The sequence below is a fragment of the Macaca mulatta genome, chromosome 7 (genome assembly GCF_049350105.2).
Source record: "Macaca mulatta isolate MMU2019108-1 chromosome 7, T2T-MMU8v2.0, whole genome shotgun sequence".
NCBI lineage: Eukaryota > Metazoa > Chordata > Mammalia > Primates > Cercopithecidae > Macaca > Macaca mulatta.
Window position 1 is genome coordinate 161,956,917 of NC_133412.1, and position 18,918 is coordinate 161,975,834.

The 18,918-nt window shown below is 36.8% G+C and overlaps 1 protein-coding gene across 1 annotated transcript in view; it reads right to left on the reverse strand.

Moving 5' to 3' along the window:
• Positions 1–18,918, reverse strand: part of EML5 (EMAP like 5) — a 192,335-nt gene that overhangs the window by 111,318 nt on the left and 62,099 nt on the right. The window contains exons 8-10 of the mRNA XM_015144346.3: positions 15,587–15,724; positions 3,913–4,169; positions 1,329–1,541 (exon numbers count right to left, since the gene is read on the reverse strand). Coding sequence (XP_014999832.2) covers positions 1,329–1,541; positions 3,913–4,169; positions 15,587–15,724 — 608 coding nt within the window. The remainder of the gene's footprint in view (positions 1–1,328; positions 1,542–3,912; positions 4,170–15,586; positions 15,725–18,918) is intronic.

The window sequence follows — 18,918 nt, forward strand, 5'->3', positions numbered from 1 at the left end:
ATTTTCTTTATCTAGTTTGAATATGGTACTTCTATTTGTATTTCCCCTGATACTGATTCTCTATTTGTATAGTTACTTTAGTACTTATGGACTTGTTATGAGCTGACTCAAATACTTTATGAAATAGGCATGGAATAAATGATACCTAATAGAGCACTTTATTTAATTATCCCAGGTCTATGAACAGAATGATTTGTATCATTTTAGGAGAGATCCAAGAAAAAGAGGTGATAATATAAAACATGTAGAAAATAACCAAATGATAAGACCCTATATTAGTCCATTTTCAAAATGCTATAAAGAGCTGCCCAAGACTGAGTAATTTATAAAGGAAAGAGATTTAATTGACTCGCAGCTCAGCATGGCTGGGGAGGCCTCAGGAAACTTACAACAATCATGGTAGAAGGCAAAGCGGAAGCAAGGCAACTTCTTCACAAGGTGGCATGAAGGAGAAGTGCGTGAGATCACAGGAAAAACTACCATTTATAAAACCATCAGATCTTGTGAGAATTCATTCACTATCACAACAGCAGCATAGGGGAAACCGCCCCCATAATCCAATCACTTCCCACCAGGTTCCTCCCTTAACACCCGGAAATTACAATTCAAAATGAGATTTGGCTGGGGACACAAAGCTAAACCACATCAGACCCTGCTCACGCCTGTAATCCTAGTATCTTGGGAGGCTGATGCAGGGAGATTGCCTGAGGTGAGGACTTTAAGACACAGCCTGGCCAACATGGTGAAACCCTGTCTCTACTTAAAATACAAAAATTAGCTGGGCGTGGTGGTGCATGCCTGTCATCCCAGTGACCTGGGAGGCTGAGGCAGGAGGGTTGATGGAACACAGGAGGTGGAGGCTGAAGTGAGCAGAGATCGCCACTGCACTCCAGCCTGGGTAACAGACAGAGCGAGACCCTGTCTCAAAAAAAAAAAAAAAAATATATATATATATATATACACACAACCATCATTGTATAGTCTGACTCTATGAAGGAATTCAGGAAGTGAAAAGAAAAATGTTTCTTTGAAAAGAAAGAGATATTCATAACAACATATGAATTCATAAAGAATATATGCATTCATAAAGAACATATGCATTCATAACATATGAATTCAAAAAGAATTTTCTAATAAAACTTCATGACCAAAATAAATGTAGCATATGACAATAATTTTTGAATTAGCAAAATGAAACCCTTTACCAATCTGTGTAAATTTAAAAAATATGAAATCCTTTAATTTATCTCAAGACTAATTTTCTGCAAGAACATAAAAGTCTTCTGTGAGAGAGAGGTTACTTAACAATATTTTGAAAGAAAAGGTACCTTTTCTCAAACATGGATATCGGAATAATTTTATAATTCCATAGTCATCAGCTGTAACTAAAACTTGGCCAATATAATTTCCATCTACTGAATTTATATCGTTGATATCTGAATACTTGGGCCAAATTCCATTTACTTCAAGGCCTGAAACACATGTCCATGAAGCCCAATGAACACCTTTTATTTCTTCTGTACTTGTCACTTCTTTTCCCCCTAAAAATAAATCAAGAGTCTTAATTTAAGAAGTTATTTCATTTGATTTTCTCAAGCCTAAACTGTACTGAGAACATAGTAAATTCCAAAATTTAATGAATCGTCTCACCCCACTTTGAAGAAAATACATAAATAGGTAGGTAAGTTTGGGTTAAGAGAAAAGAAAACTAAATGCAAGAAATTTATAAAAAGCTACTACAAAAATTATACTGATTCAGAGACAGACATTGCCTTGAATGTTTAGCTTAGCAGGTTCCCTTATGTGGAGAAGAAAACTGAATCCTATTTAAAAAATGATACAGATTAGTCATAACAGGGTAAGTTATAAAAAAAAAAAAGGTAAAAGCTATGAGAAAGTGGCAAATCAGGTATTATAAAAGAAGCCTAAGATACATAGTTGAGGGAAAAAAGAGAGAACTAGAAAAGACCAAGAAGAAAGGATGAGTGTAGGATAATATATTTACATTAGGTAGACTGTTAATGAAAAACTTTTGGGGAGATGCATTCATTGAATTATGCAGCTTATTTTATGTAACAGGTTCTTGGAAGATAGTGACTAATTCCCTAAGCATCACAACAAATAAAGTACTATGCAGTGGCCGGGTGCAGTGGCTCACACCTGTAATCCCAGCACTTTGGGAGGCCGAGACAGGCAGATCACTGAAGGTCAGGAGTTCGAGACCAGCCTGGCCAATATGGTGAAACCTCATCTCTACTAAAAATACAAAAACTAGCTGGGCATGGTGGCGGGCACCTGTAATATCAGCTACTCAGGTGGCTGAGGCAGGAGAATCACTTGAACCCTGGAGGCAGACGCTGTAGTGAGCTGAGAACATGCCACTACACTCCAACCTGGACAACAGAGCGAAACTCTGTCTCAAAAAAAAAAAAATTTACTAAGAGGTAATATTTCGATGATTCTGCTTTTATCCCATTCATTCACGCACTCACTCACTTGCTAATTTATTTACTTATTTGTTTAGTTAGAGCCATGGTCTTGCTCTTTCACCCAGGCTGGAGTTCACTGGCATGATCTTGGCTCCCTGCAGCCTTGAACTCCCAGCTGAAATGATCCTCCCACTGCAGGTGCATGCCACCACACCCTGCTCTTTCTTTTTTCTTTTTGGTAGAGATGGGTCTCACCATGTTCCCTGACTGTTCTCAAACTCCTGGGCTCAAGAGATCCTCCCGCCTCGGCCTCCCAAAGTGCTAGGATTACAAGCATGAGTCACTGCACATAGCCTATTCTTCTCTTTTAAAATTTTTGGTTGAAATTCTGTTTTTCAAAGTTAGTTAGTTATTAATATTTGCAAAGTTTATTTATTTTTTTGAGACAGCCTCTTGATCTGTTACCTAGCTGGAGTGCAATGGCAACATAACGGCTCACTGCAGCCTCATCCTCCCAAGCTCAAATGGCCCTCCCGTCCCGACCTCCCAAATAGCTGGGACCACAGGTGCATACCACCATACCCGGCTAGTTTTTGTATTTTTAGTAAAGGTGGGGTTTTGCCATGTTGCCCAGGCTGGTCTCAAACTCCTGGGCTCAAGCTGTCGGTACACTGTGGCCTCCCAAAGTGCTGGGATTACAGGCGTGAGCCACCATGCCCAGCCTGCAAAGTTTATTTGAGATAAACACAAAAAACAAATAATTTATTGGTCACACATTTCCAGTAATTATATTCACTTAATTAGTTCCACCCACAAAAATGGCATTTTGACTCTCTAAGATACAGTGGTACTTTACCATACACTATGATCATGGTATGGAATTCAATAAAGAGAGAATCTGTTTTAGATCCTCCAGCCAAAGGAGTTTTAATTAAGAACCATAGGATTTAGAGTAGTAGTTGCCAAGGACTGGGAGAGGTAGAAGTGGGGGCCAGGTGGGGGTGGATATAAGGAGATGTAAGTTTCAGTTATACTGGATGAATAAATTCAAAAGATCTAATACACAGTGTGTTGACTATGGTTAATAATGCTGTTACTGTATGATGTATCTGAAATTTGCTAAGAGAGTGGAACTTAAATGTTCTCACCACACACACACACAAATGGTAACTATGTGAAGTGACCGACACATCATTTAGCTTGATTGAGGAAATTGTTTCACAATGTATATATCAAAACTTTACATTGTACATTTTCAATATATACAATTTTTTAATGTCAATTATACCTCAATAAAGTTGGAAAAAACCCAAAAGGATTTCAATATAATAAGGCAGCCTTACAGAAAAGTCTACAATGCCTGAAATACCAGCTCAGATCTTCTTTGATTTCCTATGTCAAATGTAACTTAAAATCTGCTTCTAGTAAAACTCTAAAATATTGTATAGGCACTACAAATCTATAATTTGCTAGAAATTGTTACCTGGCATTCTATAAAAAAGTCTTTTCCCATTTCCATCATTTGTCTGCAAATATCTACTGTCTGAAGACCAGTCCAGATGAGTGATGAAACTAAGGGATCCCAAACACTCGCCAACTTTTTTATAACGCTGAGCAACTCCATAAATATCAACTGAGCTGTCATTGCATCCAACAGCAAGGTAAGTTCCATCTGGTGAATATTTTAATTCATGAATTGCCTCCTTCCTATCTTTAATATGTACAACTTCCGTCATATCTCTGTTAAAAAGAAAAAATGAGACTACATGAACAGAAGTCACAACAGAATTAATTCCATTTCAAACATGTCTAAAATGACTATGAAGCCATATCAAGTGTTTATAAAAATAAACGTAAATAACACAAGTAGTATTAATTCAGGAACAATACATTGCTGAACAGAAATACATGGAAACAATATATGCCAAATGTTCAGGAAAATGCTGAATTTCAGTTTCTAAATTAAGTACTTTAGAGATCCATACTAAATTTCTGGAGTTAACAAAGAATAAAGGAAATAAAGTAACAAATTTTTATGGTAAAAGAAGTTCTTTGTAAATATGGAGTTTATGAAAAATGTTTAATTTAAACACTATAATTTTCAAAAAAATTTTTTTGTAAGGAGCTAAATATGCAAAATTACATTCAAGAAATAATAAAGGATGAATTCATCTATATTACTTCAGTTTTATTTTATTTTATCTTATTTTATTTTATTTTATTGAGGCAGAGTCTGGGTCTGTTGCTCAGGCTGGAGTCCAGTGGCACGATCTTGGCTCACTGCAATCTCCACCTCCTAGGTTCAAGCGATTCTCACCTCGTGCCTCAGCCTCCCGAATAGCTGGGATTACAGGTGCACACCACCGTACCTGGTTAATTTTTTTGACCTTTTTAAATAGAACACACATTCCTCCATTAGGGACCTTGTTGAGCAGTGAAGTGGAACTTTTTTTCAATGATGACTTCTTATGGAGTATCCAAAATAATACAGATATTAGTAACAGCCAAAAAATAGAAAAATATGTAGTAAAACACCACTGAGTTTCCAAAGTTGTGGAGTTTGTGGGCAGGAGGAGGAGAAGCAGAGGCAGGGAAAAAAGATAGGAGGAAGTAAAAATTCTTATTTCCAATCAGTGTCAGAGACTTTTCTCCAGATAAATTTTGCCTTCATCAACTTCTGACTGTTACATGGGCAAGAATTAATCTTCAGTTGTATTTGAGTCACTATACAGCTGTGGGCCTGTTAATTATAGTACTTAGTGATTACCCTAATCAAAGTAGTGTTAGAAACAGAAATAGAAAAATGAGCCCCAAAATAAATCCAAGATTGCATTCTTTGAACCTTCTGTACTTTTTTTTTTTTTTTAAAGTTTCCCTGGTTAACATCACTTTTGCCTCTTTGCAGGGTCCTCTTCCTATGCATAGACTCATACAGCTGCCTATGCATTTCCCAGGGACTCCTTCAAGTTAACATTAAATCCATATACCTTATTGCCCTTTGCTCCATATCCATCCATCCATCCATCCATCCATCCATCCATTCCTTCCTCCCTATATGGAATAAGATTTTTAAGAAAAGTCTAAGACACTATTGGCAGCTTTGACTTTTTATGCCTCCTTTATTTAAAATTTTATAATTATAATCACCTTCATGACCTTCATCAAAATGCTTCTGGAAAATTCTTCAGAAGTATTTTGGTATTTTTTATAGCATTTTTGTTCTAGAGACTTAATTGCTCCCAATTAATGAGAAGAATGGTTTATGTCCAAGGTTTTCTGTTAACATGCCCCCTGCTCACCAACACACGCACACGCGCGCGCACACACACACACACACACACATGGTAGAAGATAACAGAGAGAGATTCTGGTTGATTGATTGGTTTTTTAGTATGAATAATATTGCCATGTCAATATTATGAATTATATGACTACTCTCTCACACGAAGAGTTTCTCTGACAAATTTAAAGGAAAGATGACAACTATTAGATGAAAATTTGTTAATTTTTAAAAAACATTCTGAATTAAGTCTTCTGGGAGACTAATATATGATTACTATGGTTTCTTTTAAGAAGCAGAGGGAGGCAAAAGCCTGGGAATACTCATACATGAACAGTTCATAATACATCACAAAGTAAAGGTACAGAGTTGATCAGAGCATACAACAGAAGAATCCATTTCCAGCTGAGTGATTCTGGGGAGACATATCAAAGGAAGTGGAGTAGATAGCTATGACGTCTACATTTTATTCCGATGAATGAATGAGATTTAGCTCAGCAGAAGACAGGAACTGGAGGTAAAGACCCATGTTTCAGCAGAGACAATAGGATGTGAAAGAGGTGATGGCAAGAGAAAGTATTCAAGTTCAGCTTGCGACGGCCACTGTAGTTGAATGGACACAAGCAAGTGGCCTCTGGTGTGAACTCAGTCTGCTGAGGGAGGCTGAGGGAAAATCATGAAGGGGGCCTCATATGTCTTGTTAAGATTTTTGGCCTTAATTTGTGAGGTTAAACTAGGATAAGATGTACCAGTCAGATCACTGATTTGGTTCCAAGGTAAAAAACAAATTAGGCTGGGTGTGGTGGCTCATGCCTGTAATTCCAGCACTTTGGGAGGCCGAGGTGGGCAGATCACGAGGTCAGATGGAGACCATCCTGGCCAAGATGGTGAAACCCTATCTCTACTAAAAGTACAAAAAATTAGCCCAGCGTGGTGGCATGCACCTGTAATCCCAGCTACTTGGAAGGCTGAGGCAGGAGAATCACTTGAACCTGGGAGGCAGAGGTTGCAGTGAGCCGAGATCACGTCACTGCGCTCCAGCCTGGAAGACAGGGCGCGACTCCATATCAAAAAAAAAAAAATTAAAGGAGCATACTAATAGGATCAAGACCAATTAGAAGGTTACTGCAGATGATGGTTTCTCAGACTTCAGAAAAAAGTGAGCTTCTTTAAAATACAATGTAGTATAATATTCCATACTATTATAGGATATAATACGTACTATAGGTTAAAGATACAATTCTAATCTTATTCACAAACCTTAATTAAAATGTTCCTAGAAAATTAATTAGGAAAGCAAAATCAACAGGATGTGGCGGTGATGGATTACAGATGTTAGGTTCAGGAGAAAGAGGTATCAAGGAAAACGCCCAGGTTTTTGCTTAGGTACATGGATAATGGTGCCATTCACTAGGATAGGGTCCATGGACAGACGATCAGTTTGGGAGGCATATCATGAGTTCAGTTTTGGAAATGCTGAGTTGGAGGCGCCTTTGAGACATCCAAGTGATGTTAAATAAGTAACTGGATATGCACAGCTCAAGTTTTGAGATAACGGCTGGAGCTGTGCATCCGGGGTCATCAGGCTATGCATGGTAACTGATGGCAGAGGCAGAATGAGACTAGCAGAATGAGACTACCTAGAAAATATAGAGCAAATATAGAGAAAATATAGAGCAAAAAGAAGAGAAACTCTAGGCCTGAGCCTTGAGGAACTCTAATATTTACTTGCTGGGCAAAAGTTAATTAGCCTATGAAGAAAATGGGGCTAGAGAAGTAAGCTGAAAACATAAAGAGAACAAACACCTAAAAGCCAAGGGAGAAAGCATTTTGAGAAGCAGCAAGTGGTTAAGAGAATCAAATACTGCTGGGAATTCAAGCTAAATGAGAAGTGAAAAATGTCTCCTAGTTTTAGGGACATAGGGTACAATTTTTCAACATAAAGCTGAAAGTAAAAGCCATATAGGAAAAAGGATAGAGGTTGATAAGTTAATTAGAGGAAAAGAGAGATTAAAGTTAGACAGTTTTATGAGAAATACTCCTGTGAAAGGGAAGAAAGTAGAAATGTGATGTAAGAGAGAGACACTTTGGTTTGAGGCATGAAACTTAATATGGGACACACTGAGCATGTTCTAATAGGGCTCTTTGGTGGGGGTGCAACCAACCATTTGATGTGAAAAAATAATGGACGTACACAAAGAGTTACTTTTTTAAAGCCAGGAGACAACTTTTGGAACTCACTACTCCCAAGAAGCAGAGCAGAAAAACTATAAATAATTTGAAAAAAAATTTAAATGAATGTGTGATTTCTTCAGCAAAAACGATCACAATCCCTTTTAAAGTTGATAAAATGTGGTAGTAACACTGTCAGAGACAGACAAGTGGCTAGCCATTGATAGAATTTAAAATGACAATTTGACTGGGCATGGTGGCTCACGCCTGTAATCCCAGCACTTTCAGAGGCCAAGGTAGGAGGATTGCTTGAGCCCAGGAGTTTGAGATCAAGTGGGCAAAATGACAAGACTACATCTCTACAAAAAATTAAAACATTAGCTAGGCATGGTGGCTACTTCCAAGTAGTCACAGCTACTTGGAAGGCTGAGATGGGAGGATCGCTTGAGCCCAGGAGTTGGAGGCTGCAGTGAGCTGTGATTGTGTTACTGCACTCCAGCCTGGGCAACAGAGCAAGACCTTGTGTCAATCAATCAATAAACAAAATGACAATTTTATATATTTACAACTATTAATAGTCTATCCCATACCCTGTAGGAAACCTTACTCCATCTTCAGCATAATTTGTTAGCCTTGCTAATCAAGCTCTTCCACTATTATGAAGTCTCCCTAACTATTCATGAGAAGGAATGGGTGCCTCTGAGGAGTTTGCTGTTGATAACACAGTGTAGCTTACTATAAGTCAAAGTTCCATATGTGTATATATAATTTTCTATTTTAAAATATTTGTAAGTTTTCATTTGACTCTATGATATGAGCATTTTTTTAACAGAAAATGGTGGGAAGTGAGGACAGCAAAATGGTAGAAAAGGACATTCCAATGCTACTTCCCTTGCAGAAATACCAATTTGAATCATCCATGCATAAAAATACCTTCACAAAGGAGACAGACACATGAAAATCCCTTCAAAAAATTAATTAATCCAGGAGCTGGTTTTTTGAAAAAATTAGTAAAATAAATAGACTGCTAGCTAGACTAATGAAGGAGAAAAGAGAGAAGAATCAAATAGACATAATAACAAATGATAAAGGGGATATCACCACTGACCCCACAGAAATACAAACAAGCATCAGAGAATACTATAAACACCTCTATGCATATAAACCAGGAAATGTAAAAGAAATGGATAAATTCCTGGACACATACACCCTCCAAAGACTGAATCAGGAAGAAGCTGAATCCCTGAATAGACCATTAACAAGTTCTAAAATTGAGGCACTAATAAATAGCCTACCAACCAAAAAAAGCTTAGGACCAGATGAATTTGTAGCTGAATTCCATCAGAAATACAAAGAGGAGCAGATACCCTTTCTTCTGAAATAGCCCAACAATTGACAAGGAGGGACTCCTCCCTAACTCATTTTATGAGGCCAGCAACATCTTGATACCTAAACCTGCCAGAGATCCAACAAAAAACTTCAGGCCAGTATCCCTGATGAATATCAGTGCAAAAATCCTCAATAAAATACTGGCAAACTGAATCCAGCAGCACATCAAAAAGCTTATCCACCACAATCAAGTAGGCTTCATCCCCGAGATGCAAGGCTGGTTCAACAAACGCAAATCAATAAACGTAATTCATCACATAAACAGATCTGAAAACAAAGACCATATGATTATCTTAATAGATGCAGAAAACACCTTTGATAAAATTCAGCATCCCTTCATGTTGAAACCTCTCAATAAACTAGGTATTGAAGGAACATCCCCCAAAATAATAAGCTGTTTATGACAAACCCACAGCCAATATCATACTGAATATGCAAAAGCTGGAAACATTCCCCTTGAAAACTGGCACAAGACAAGGATGTCCTCTCTTCACCACTCCTATTCAACACAGTATTGAAGTTCTGGCCAGGGAAATGAGACAAGAAAAAGAAATAAAGTGTATTCAAATAGGAAGAGAGGAATTCAGATTGTCTTTGTTTGCAGATGACATGATCCTGTATCTAGAAAACTCCATCGTCTCAGCCCAAAAGCTTCTAAAGCTGATAAGCAATTCCAGCAAAGTCTCAGGATATAAAATCAATGTGTAAAAGTCACAAGCATTCCTATACACCAACAACAGGCAAGCAGAGAGCCAAATTATGAATGAACTCCCATTTGCAATTGCTACAAAGAGAATAAAATACCTAGGAATACAGCTAATAAGGGAAGTAAAAGGCGTCTTTAGGAGAACTACAAACCACTGCACAAGGAAATAAAAAAGAACACAAATGAAAATATTCCATGCTCCTGGATAGGAAAATGAGTATCACGAAAATTGCCAAACTGCCCAAAGTAATTTATAGATTCAATGCTATTCCCATTAAACTACTACTGATATTCTTCGAAGAATTAGAAAAAAAACTACTTAAGAAATCATATGGAACCAAAATAGAGCCCGTACAGCCAAGTCAATCCTAAGCAAAAAGAACAAGGCAGGAAGCATCATGCTACTGGACCTCAAACTGTATTACAAGGTTACAGTAACCAAAACAGCATGATACTGGTATAAAAACAGATGCATAGACCAATGGAACAGAATAGAGAATTCAGAAATAAGACCACACATCTACAACCATCTGATCTTCAACAAACCTGACAAAAACAAGCAATGGGGAAAGGATTTCCTATTCAATAAATGGTGCTGGGAAAACTGGTTAGCCATATGCAGAAAACTGAAACTGGACCCCTTCCTTATACCTTATACAAAAATTAACTCAAGAAGGATTAAAGACTTAAATGTAAAACACAAAATTATAAAAACCCTAGAAGAAAATTTAGGCAATACCACTCAGTTCATAGGCATGGGCAAAGATTTCATGATGAAATCGTTAAAAGCAACTGCAACAAAAGCAAAAATTGACAAATGGGATCTAATTAAAGAGTTTCTGTGCAATAAAAGAAACTATCATCAGGGCAAAGAAGCAACCTGCGGAGTGGGAAAAAATTTTTGCAATCTATCCATCTGACAAAAGTCTAATATCCAGAGTCAACAAGGAACTTAAGCAAATTTACAAGAAAAAAACAAACCACCCCATTAAAAAGTGGGGAAAGGACATGAGCGGACACTTCTCAAAAGAAGACATTTATGTGGCCAAGAAACGTATGTAAAAAAGCTCAATATCACCGAGCATTAGAAAAATGCAAATCAAAACCACATTGAGATACCATCTCATGTCAGTCAGAATGACAATTATTAAAAAGTCAAGAAACAACACATGCTGGTGAGGTTGAAGAGAAAGAGGAATGCTTTTACACTGTTGGCAGGAATGTGAATTAGTTCAACCATTGTGGAAGATGGTGTGGCAATTCCTTAAAGATCTAGAACCAGAAATACCATTTGTCCCAGCAATCCCATTACTGGGTATATACACAAAGAAATATAAATGATTCTATTACAAAGATGCATGCATGTGTATGTTTATTGCAGCACTATTCACAATAACAAAGACATGGAATCAACCCAAATGCCCATCAATGATAGACCAGATAAAGAAAGTGGTACAAGTATACCTTGGAATACTATGCAGCCATTAAAAGGAAAGAGATCATGTCCTTTGCAGGGACAAGGATGGAGCAAGAAGCCATTATCCTCAGCAAACTAATGCAGGAACAGAAAAGCAAACACCGCATATTCTCACTTATAAGTGAGAGCTGAACAATGAGAACATATGGACACAGGGAGAGGAACAACACACACTGAGGCCTTTCAGGGGGTGGGGTGGGGGAGGGGGAGCATTAGGAAAAATAGCTAATGCATACTGAGCTAAACCATTTATGCCTGGTGCTCCATTACTGGAATGCCAAGCTTGTGGGAATTATTTATATCTTACAGCTCAAGGTCATTGCCAAGGTCTGATTTTTCATTTAAAAAAAAAAAATTTGCAACCTCCGGTATAAATGGGTTAACACCTAGGTGATGCAGCAAACCACCATGGCATATGTTTACCTACGTAACAAACCTGCACATCCTACACATGTACCTTGTAACTTAAAATAAAAATTAAAATAAAAAATATGTTCATAAGAGCTAAGAAAACATGGTGAGAGATTATAGAATCTGTGTGTAACACAGCAATAAGGAAAGACATATTTGAAGAAGGGGGGAAAGACAGTTTTACATTACTCATGTCACCCCTTCCCTCAAGCCAACCTAAGTGTCCATCAGTGTATGAATGAATAAAGAAATAGATATACTATTCATTCTTAAAAAGGAAGAAAATCAGCTGGGCACAGTGGCTCACGCCTATAATCCCAGCATTTTCAGAAGCTTAGGCGGGAGGATTGCTTGAGGCCAGGAGTTTGAGACAAGCCTGGGCAACATAGTGAGGCCTAGGCTCTACAAAAATTTTTAAAAATAATTTTAGAAAAGGAAGAAAATCCTGTCATTTGCTACAACATGGATGAACCTGGTGTACATTATGCTTAGTGAAATAAACCAGGCAGAGAAAGACAGATACTGCATGATCTCACTTATATCTGGAATCTAAAAAAGTCAAACATAGCAGAGAGTAGATTGGTGGTTAACAGGGATTAGGAGTACGGGTGGGAAATGGGGAGATGTTGGTTAAAAAGTACAAAGTTTCAGTTAGAACGAGTGAATAAGTTCTGAAGATATACTGTATGGCACGGTGATCAGAGTTAATAATAATGTAGAATATACTTGAAAATTGCTAAGACAAATTTTAAATGTTCGCACCCTTTAAGTGGTTAAGTATGTGAGGTGATGGATATATTAACTAGCTTGATGTAATCATTTCACAAAGTATAACCAAAATCTCATGTTGTATTTCGTAAATATATACAGTTTTCGTTAATTATGCCTTAATGAAGCTGGGGGTACACAAAAATAAATTTTTAAAAAGGCAGACTGGTTACAAAATACTTTTAAAATTGTTAACAGTTTTTATTATGAAGAAAAGATAAGTTTTAAGAAGATACTGTGGCTTTACCCTGGCACACCATCTTATATACTAATTTAAGAATCATGATGTGAGATTCTAATTCATTCTATTTTCTTCCAACTCTAACATCAACCCCACTCCTGGTGCAGGTACTTTAATATGTTATGAGCCGGGCACGGTAGCTCAGGCCTGTAATCCCACCACTCTGGGAGGCTGAGGCAGGCGGATCACAAGGTCAGGAGATCAAGACCATCCTGGATAACATGGTGAAACCCCATCTCTACTAAAAATACAAAAAAAAAAAAAAAAAAATAGCTGGGTGTGGTGGCGCGCACCTGTAGTCCCAGCTACTCGGTAGGCTGAGGCAGGAGAATCTCTTGAACCTGGGAGGCAGAGGTTGCAGTGAGCCGAGATTGCAGCACTGTACTCCAGCCTTGTGACAAAGCAAGACTCTATCTCAAAAAAAAAAAAAAAAAAAAAAAAAAAAGTTATGTTTAGTAATGAATCCTGCCTTACCATACGGAGAATACAAAGCAAATCAAGAAGAAATAGTAACCAGGTAAATTCAGATGGATTAAGAAGACCATTTTCTGAGTTAGAATTTTGTGGTTCACCTTTAAAGGCATTTAATAATCAGAATAACCCTTTCAATACTATTAGCAAGTTGGATTCAGGTGCTAAAATACAGCCTTATTAGGAATAAATACCTTTTCAGCCAGTCTACTGCATTCAATAACTGAAAGAGCAAGTAAATGTATAACTAAAAAAAATCACTACTTTTGAATGCATACCAGCTATATGATAGGAATTCTTAAGTGTTTTACATGCATCTTAAATTCTTGTAAAACCTCTATAAGTGAGCACTCCAATTCCAGCACTTCCAATACTTTCAGTTCTTACAGACAAGAAAAAATGAAGCTGATCATGAATATTAATTATTATTCATAAGTAATGACCAGGTGTTTCTAATATTTCTAACCTGCAAAACTAAAGAGCAGCCTCCAAAGAAATTAAACAACCAATGAGAAAAAGAACAGACGTTTAATCTTAGATGATGATAGTTACAGAGATTCTAGAATCAATGATCAAATCAGTGCCCAAATTATAATAGTATGGATAGCCCAACAGGGAGGTTTCATAGTCTTTCATCTCTGTTTAAGAAGCTGTTTCAGCATGACAAAATAAAGTAATATGACATATTTATAGAGCTCTGGGGAAAAAGCTTTAATTTATATTCAAATGTTATATTCATATTTTTTTAAATATGAGGTACCTAGAGTAGTCAAATTATGTCTTTCATAGAGACCCAGAAAGTAGAATGATGGTTGTCAGGGGCTTAGGAGATAGAACAATGGGTATTATTTTTTACTGGGTACAGAGTTTCCATTTGGGAAGATGAAAAAGTTCTGAAGCTAGAGGGTGGTGATGGTTGCACAACAATGTGAATGTACTTAATGGCACTGGATTTTACATTTAAAAATGTTTGAAATGTGAAGTTTATATATTTTACCACAATAAACAATGTTAATTTAAGAGAAAAGTCTCAGCATATCTCATTATAAAAACCGGTCTGAGAAAGGGGAATCAGCATGTGTAGAAACTCAGAAGTACAAGAAAACATAATGTATCTGTCCTAATGGGGAGATGTTGGTTAAAGAGTACAAAGTTTCAGTTAGAATGAGTGAATAAGTTTTGAAGATACACTGTATGGCACGGTAATATAGGAAAGGAGTTTCCTATAGATGAAAGAAACTGGGGTACTGAGAAATAGGCTGGAAAGATGGGCACTACATACCATGTGAAGGATTATGAGCTTCATCCTAAGGACAGTACAAAGCCTTTATCATACTTTAGAAACAAGAGGAAAGCACACAAACATGTTTGAAAAGGAATCACCATCACTGTGGAGTGAAGAAAGGTCTTGAGGGAAGCAAAACAGGAGGTAAGAAGATCAGCTACGAGGCTGTTCCACCAATCCAGTTAGTAGATGACAGAAGCCTACACAAGAGTACAATGGTGAGAACAGAAGGAACGAGATTAATTTGAGAGCTATTTCGGAAGTAGACTCTCCAGAACTCTTGAATTAACTACATAGGGGAGGCAAAAGAGAGAACCGTGTTAATAGTTTTTGAACTGAGCAACTGAGCGAAGGATCTTACCATTCACTGAGGCAGAGAAGAAAGACTTCATAAGTACTTATCCTGTGAACATGTGTGGATCTACAGCAAATTTCTTACTGGCTACATAGAATTCAATTGAATTTATCTATCTATAATTCAACACAAAATGTTAACTGCTTTACCAATTCTTTAAATTTTTCTAATTGCTCAAACAAAAGAAGAGATGGAAGCATTTTTTAAAGCATAAAGCTGTAAATAATAACAACAACAATAACAACAACAACAAAATTAACCCATTTTAACAGCCTCAGCTTGTTAAATGGCAAAGGATCATTACTAAAAATCTATACTAACAGGAAAAAGTAGTTGGGACCCAAATTTTATAGCTCAAAATTTTAGCCATTGATCTATTAAGCATTCTTAACCCTCCAAACCAAGGTTTCTGAGTTTATTTTTCAGACAAAGCTACTTTTATAAATATATTTTTATACTTCATGAAATTAATATCTGAAATAGATATATTAATAAGAAGGGGAAAAGAAAAGGATAAATGGATAAAAACAAAAAGCATTATATATTCTGTATCACTGAAGAGCAAATTACTATGTGTTTCTATTTCTACCCTAATACCATACCTTACTCTAAGTACAGTGAATGAGCCATCCTTCATTCCAAGGGCAAGATGGATTCCATCTGCATTGACAGCTGCACAACGAATTGGTTCTTCCATATTACACCTTGCTATTAATGCATGATCTACTAGGCTCCATATCCTGTAAAATTTAATTTTAAAAATAAAAAAAGAATAGTTAGCTAATGCATACTTTAATAAAAATATTTTGGTTAAAATAATAATCTCATCTTAAGATAAATCTAGATATCTTAACTATCTGTTTTGTGGCAAGAAATTCTTAACTATGAAAATGGGAACTGTTCATGCTTAAATGACAGAAGTTGATAGAATCTTTTGCTTTTAATTTTTTTGGCGACATCACGTCACTCTGTCACTCAGGCTGGAGTGCAGTGGCGTGATCATAGCTTACTATAACCTTGACCCTGTGGGCTCAAGCGATCCTCTAGCCTCAGCCTCACGAGAAGCTGGGACTACAGGAATGTGCCACCCAACCTGGCTACATTTTGTTGTTGTTGTTTTGGTATCCTTTTAGCACAGCTATAGTGTCACTGCATAATAAACACAATGTTTTGCCATCTAATTGAAAACCAGTAAAGTCCATACTCCATTGTGCCTTAAAAATGTAACATTTGAAGTCCAATTTTATCTTTTTCCTCTTATTTCAACATGATGAGTATGCACTGGTGATAAATAATAATGTCACCATGTGGTAATGCACATAGCGCTCAAAATTCTGCCAAGTTGTAATTGTGTCACTGAAATTTGTAATAAGCTGAGGAGCAGTGCAAAATGATGTGAGTGTACCATCTCTTTCCCAACATCTCAACTCTGCATCTGTAGTGTGATACACTGCAATTTTTTTTTTTTTTTTTTTTTTTTTTGAGACAGAGTTTTGTTCCTGTTGTCCAGGCTGGAGTGCAATGGTGTGATCTTGGCTCACTGCAACCTCTGCCTCCCGGGTTCAAGCAATTCTCCTGCCTCAGCCTCCCAAGTAGCTGGGATTACAGGCATGCATCTCACCACGCCTGGCTAATTTTGTATTTGTAGTAGAGACGGGTTTGGTCTCTAGTTGGTCAGGCTAGTCTCGAACTCCCAACCATAGGTGATCCACCCGCCTTGGCCTCCCAAAGTGCTGGGATTACAGGTGTGAGCCACCACACCGAGCCAATACAATGCATTTTTAAACAATGCAGTAACATTGATTCTTTCACTTTTAGGTAGGTTGTTTCTATCCTGACCAAAGGGAGAGAGAGTGTGTGTGTAGACACACGTGTATATATCCTTATGTACATACAGTCTAGTGTTTAAAACTATCCAAATTCAGAATCCACAATGCTAGAAATCAACAACAAAAAAGATAGGTAGAAGATACCCATTGTTTGAAAATTAAGAATTATACTTCCATATAATCTAAAATACAAAGACAAAGATGAATTCTTAATGATTTGTTACTATTTTGAAGTAAGTTATAAAACTGCTTAAAATCAAAACTTGTGAAATATGGCTGAAACAGTACTTAGGAGGAACTTTTGGGAGCTTTAAATGCATATACAGTTGGCTCTCTGTATCCATGGGTTCTTCAACTACAAATTCAACCAACCATGGATGGAAAATGTAGTTAGGCCTATGATGGCTGCATTTGTACTGAACATGTACAGACTTTTTTTCTTGTCATTATTCCCTAAACAATATGGTATAACAACTATTTACACAGCACTTACACTGTATTAGGTATTATAAGTAATCTAGAGATTTAAAGTACAGTTGAACCTTGAATAATGCAACAGTTAGAGGCACCAATCCCCATGCCATCAAAAAGCCATGTCTAACGTTTGACTCTCCAAACACTTAACTACTAATAACCTACTGTTGACTGGAAGTCTTATCAATAACACAAACAGTTGTTTAACATACACTTTTGTGCATTATATGTACTAATACTGCATACTTACAATAAATTAAGCTAGAGAAAACATAATTAAGAAAATCATAAGGAAGAGAAAATATAATTGTTATTCATTAAGTAGAAGTGGATCATCATAAAAGTCTACATCCTCATCATCTTCACATTGTGTAGGCTAAGGAGGAGGAAGAGGAGAGGCTTGTCTTATGATCTCGGGGTGGCAGAGGTGGAAGAAAATCCACCTGTAAGTGGACCCATGCAGTTCAAACCTGTGTTGTTCAAAGAGTAACTGTATTTTGGAGGATGTTCAAATTATATATCATTTTATATAATGGACTTGAACATCCACGGATTATGATATCTGCAGGGGGTCCTGGAACGAATCTCCCCAAAAATAGCAAAGAATAACTACATTATAAATAAACAAAGGCTACAATTTAATGAATAGGCATCTACCCCAAGACATTAGAAAAAGATCACCAAAACTAAGTAGATTTTCTAAATGCTTTATATTTTTAAAATTGTTACTAGTTTATAGGAAAAACTATTTTTGTATATTGTTTTCATATCCAGAAAATTTGCTAAACTCTCTTTTCAATTCCAGTAATTCATCTTATTTTCCTTTGAATTTTTCTATATATATAAACACATCATATACATATATATAACCAACTGAGAATGGCAGTTGTTTTTTCCTTTCCAATCTGTGTGTGTGTGTATGTGTATGCGTACATATATATACACATACATATACATGCTATACATATACACATTTGGCCTTACTATATTGACCAAGATTTCTAGTCTATAGCTGAACAGAATGGTGAAAATGAGCATAACTGTCTTTTTCCTGATTTCAAAGGAAAATCTTCAATACTTCAACATTAAATATGATATTTGCTGGTGACATTCTACGCTCTTACCACAAGGGACAGCAAACCATGTCCTGTGGGCCAAACCAGGCCTGCTGCCTATTTTTGTACAGTCTGAAAGCTAAGAATAATTTTTACATTTTTAAATGGTTGAAAAAAATGTTTTAATAAAATTTTGAAACACAAGAAAATTATTTGAAATTCTACTTTCTGTGTCTGTAAATAAAGTTTCATGGAAGTATAGGTGTATACTTATTTGGTTTTTTTTTTCTTTTTTTTTTTGAGACAGAGTCTCACTTTGTCGCCCAGGCTGGAGTGCTGGTGCAATCTTAGTTCACTGCAACCTCTGCCTCCCAGGTTCAAGCGATTCTTGTGCCTCACCCTCCTGAGTAGCTGGGATTACAAGCGTGTGCCACCATGCCTGGCTTATTTTTAGCAGAGACAGAGTTTTGCCATGTTGGCCAAGCTGGTCTTGAACTCCTGGCCTCATGTGATCCACATGCCTCCATCTCCCAAAGTGCTGGGATTACAGGCATAAGCCACCACACTCGGTCCTGT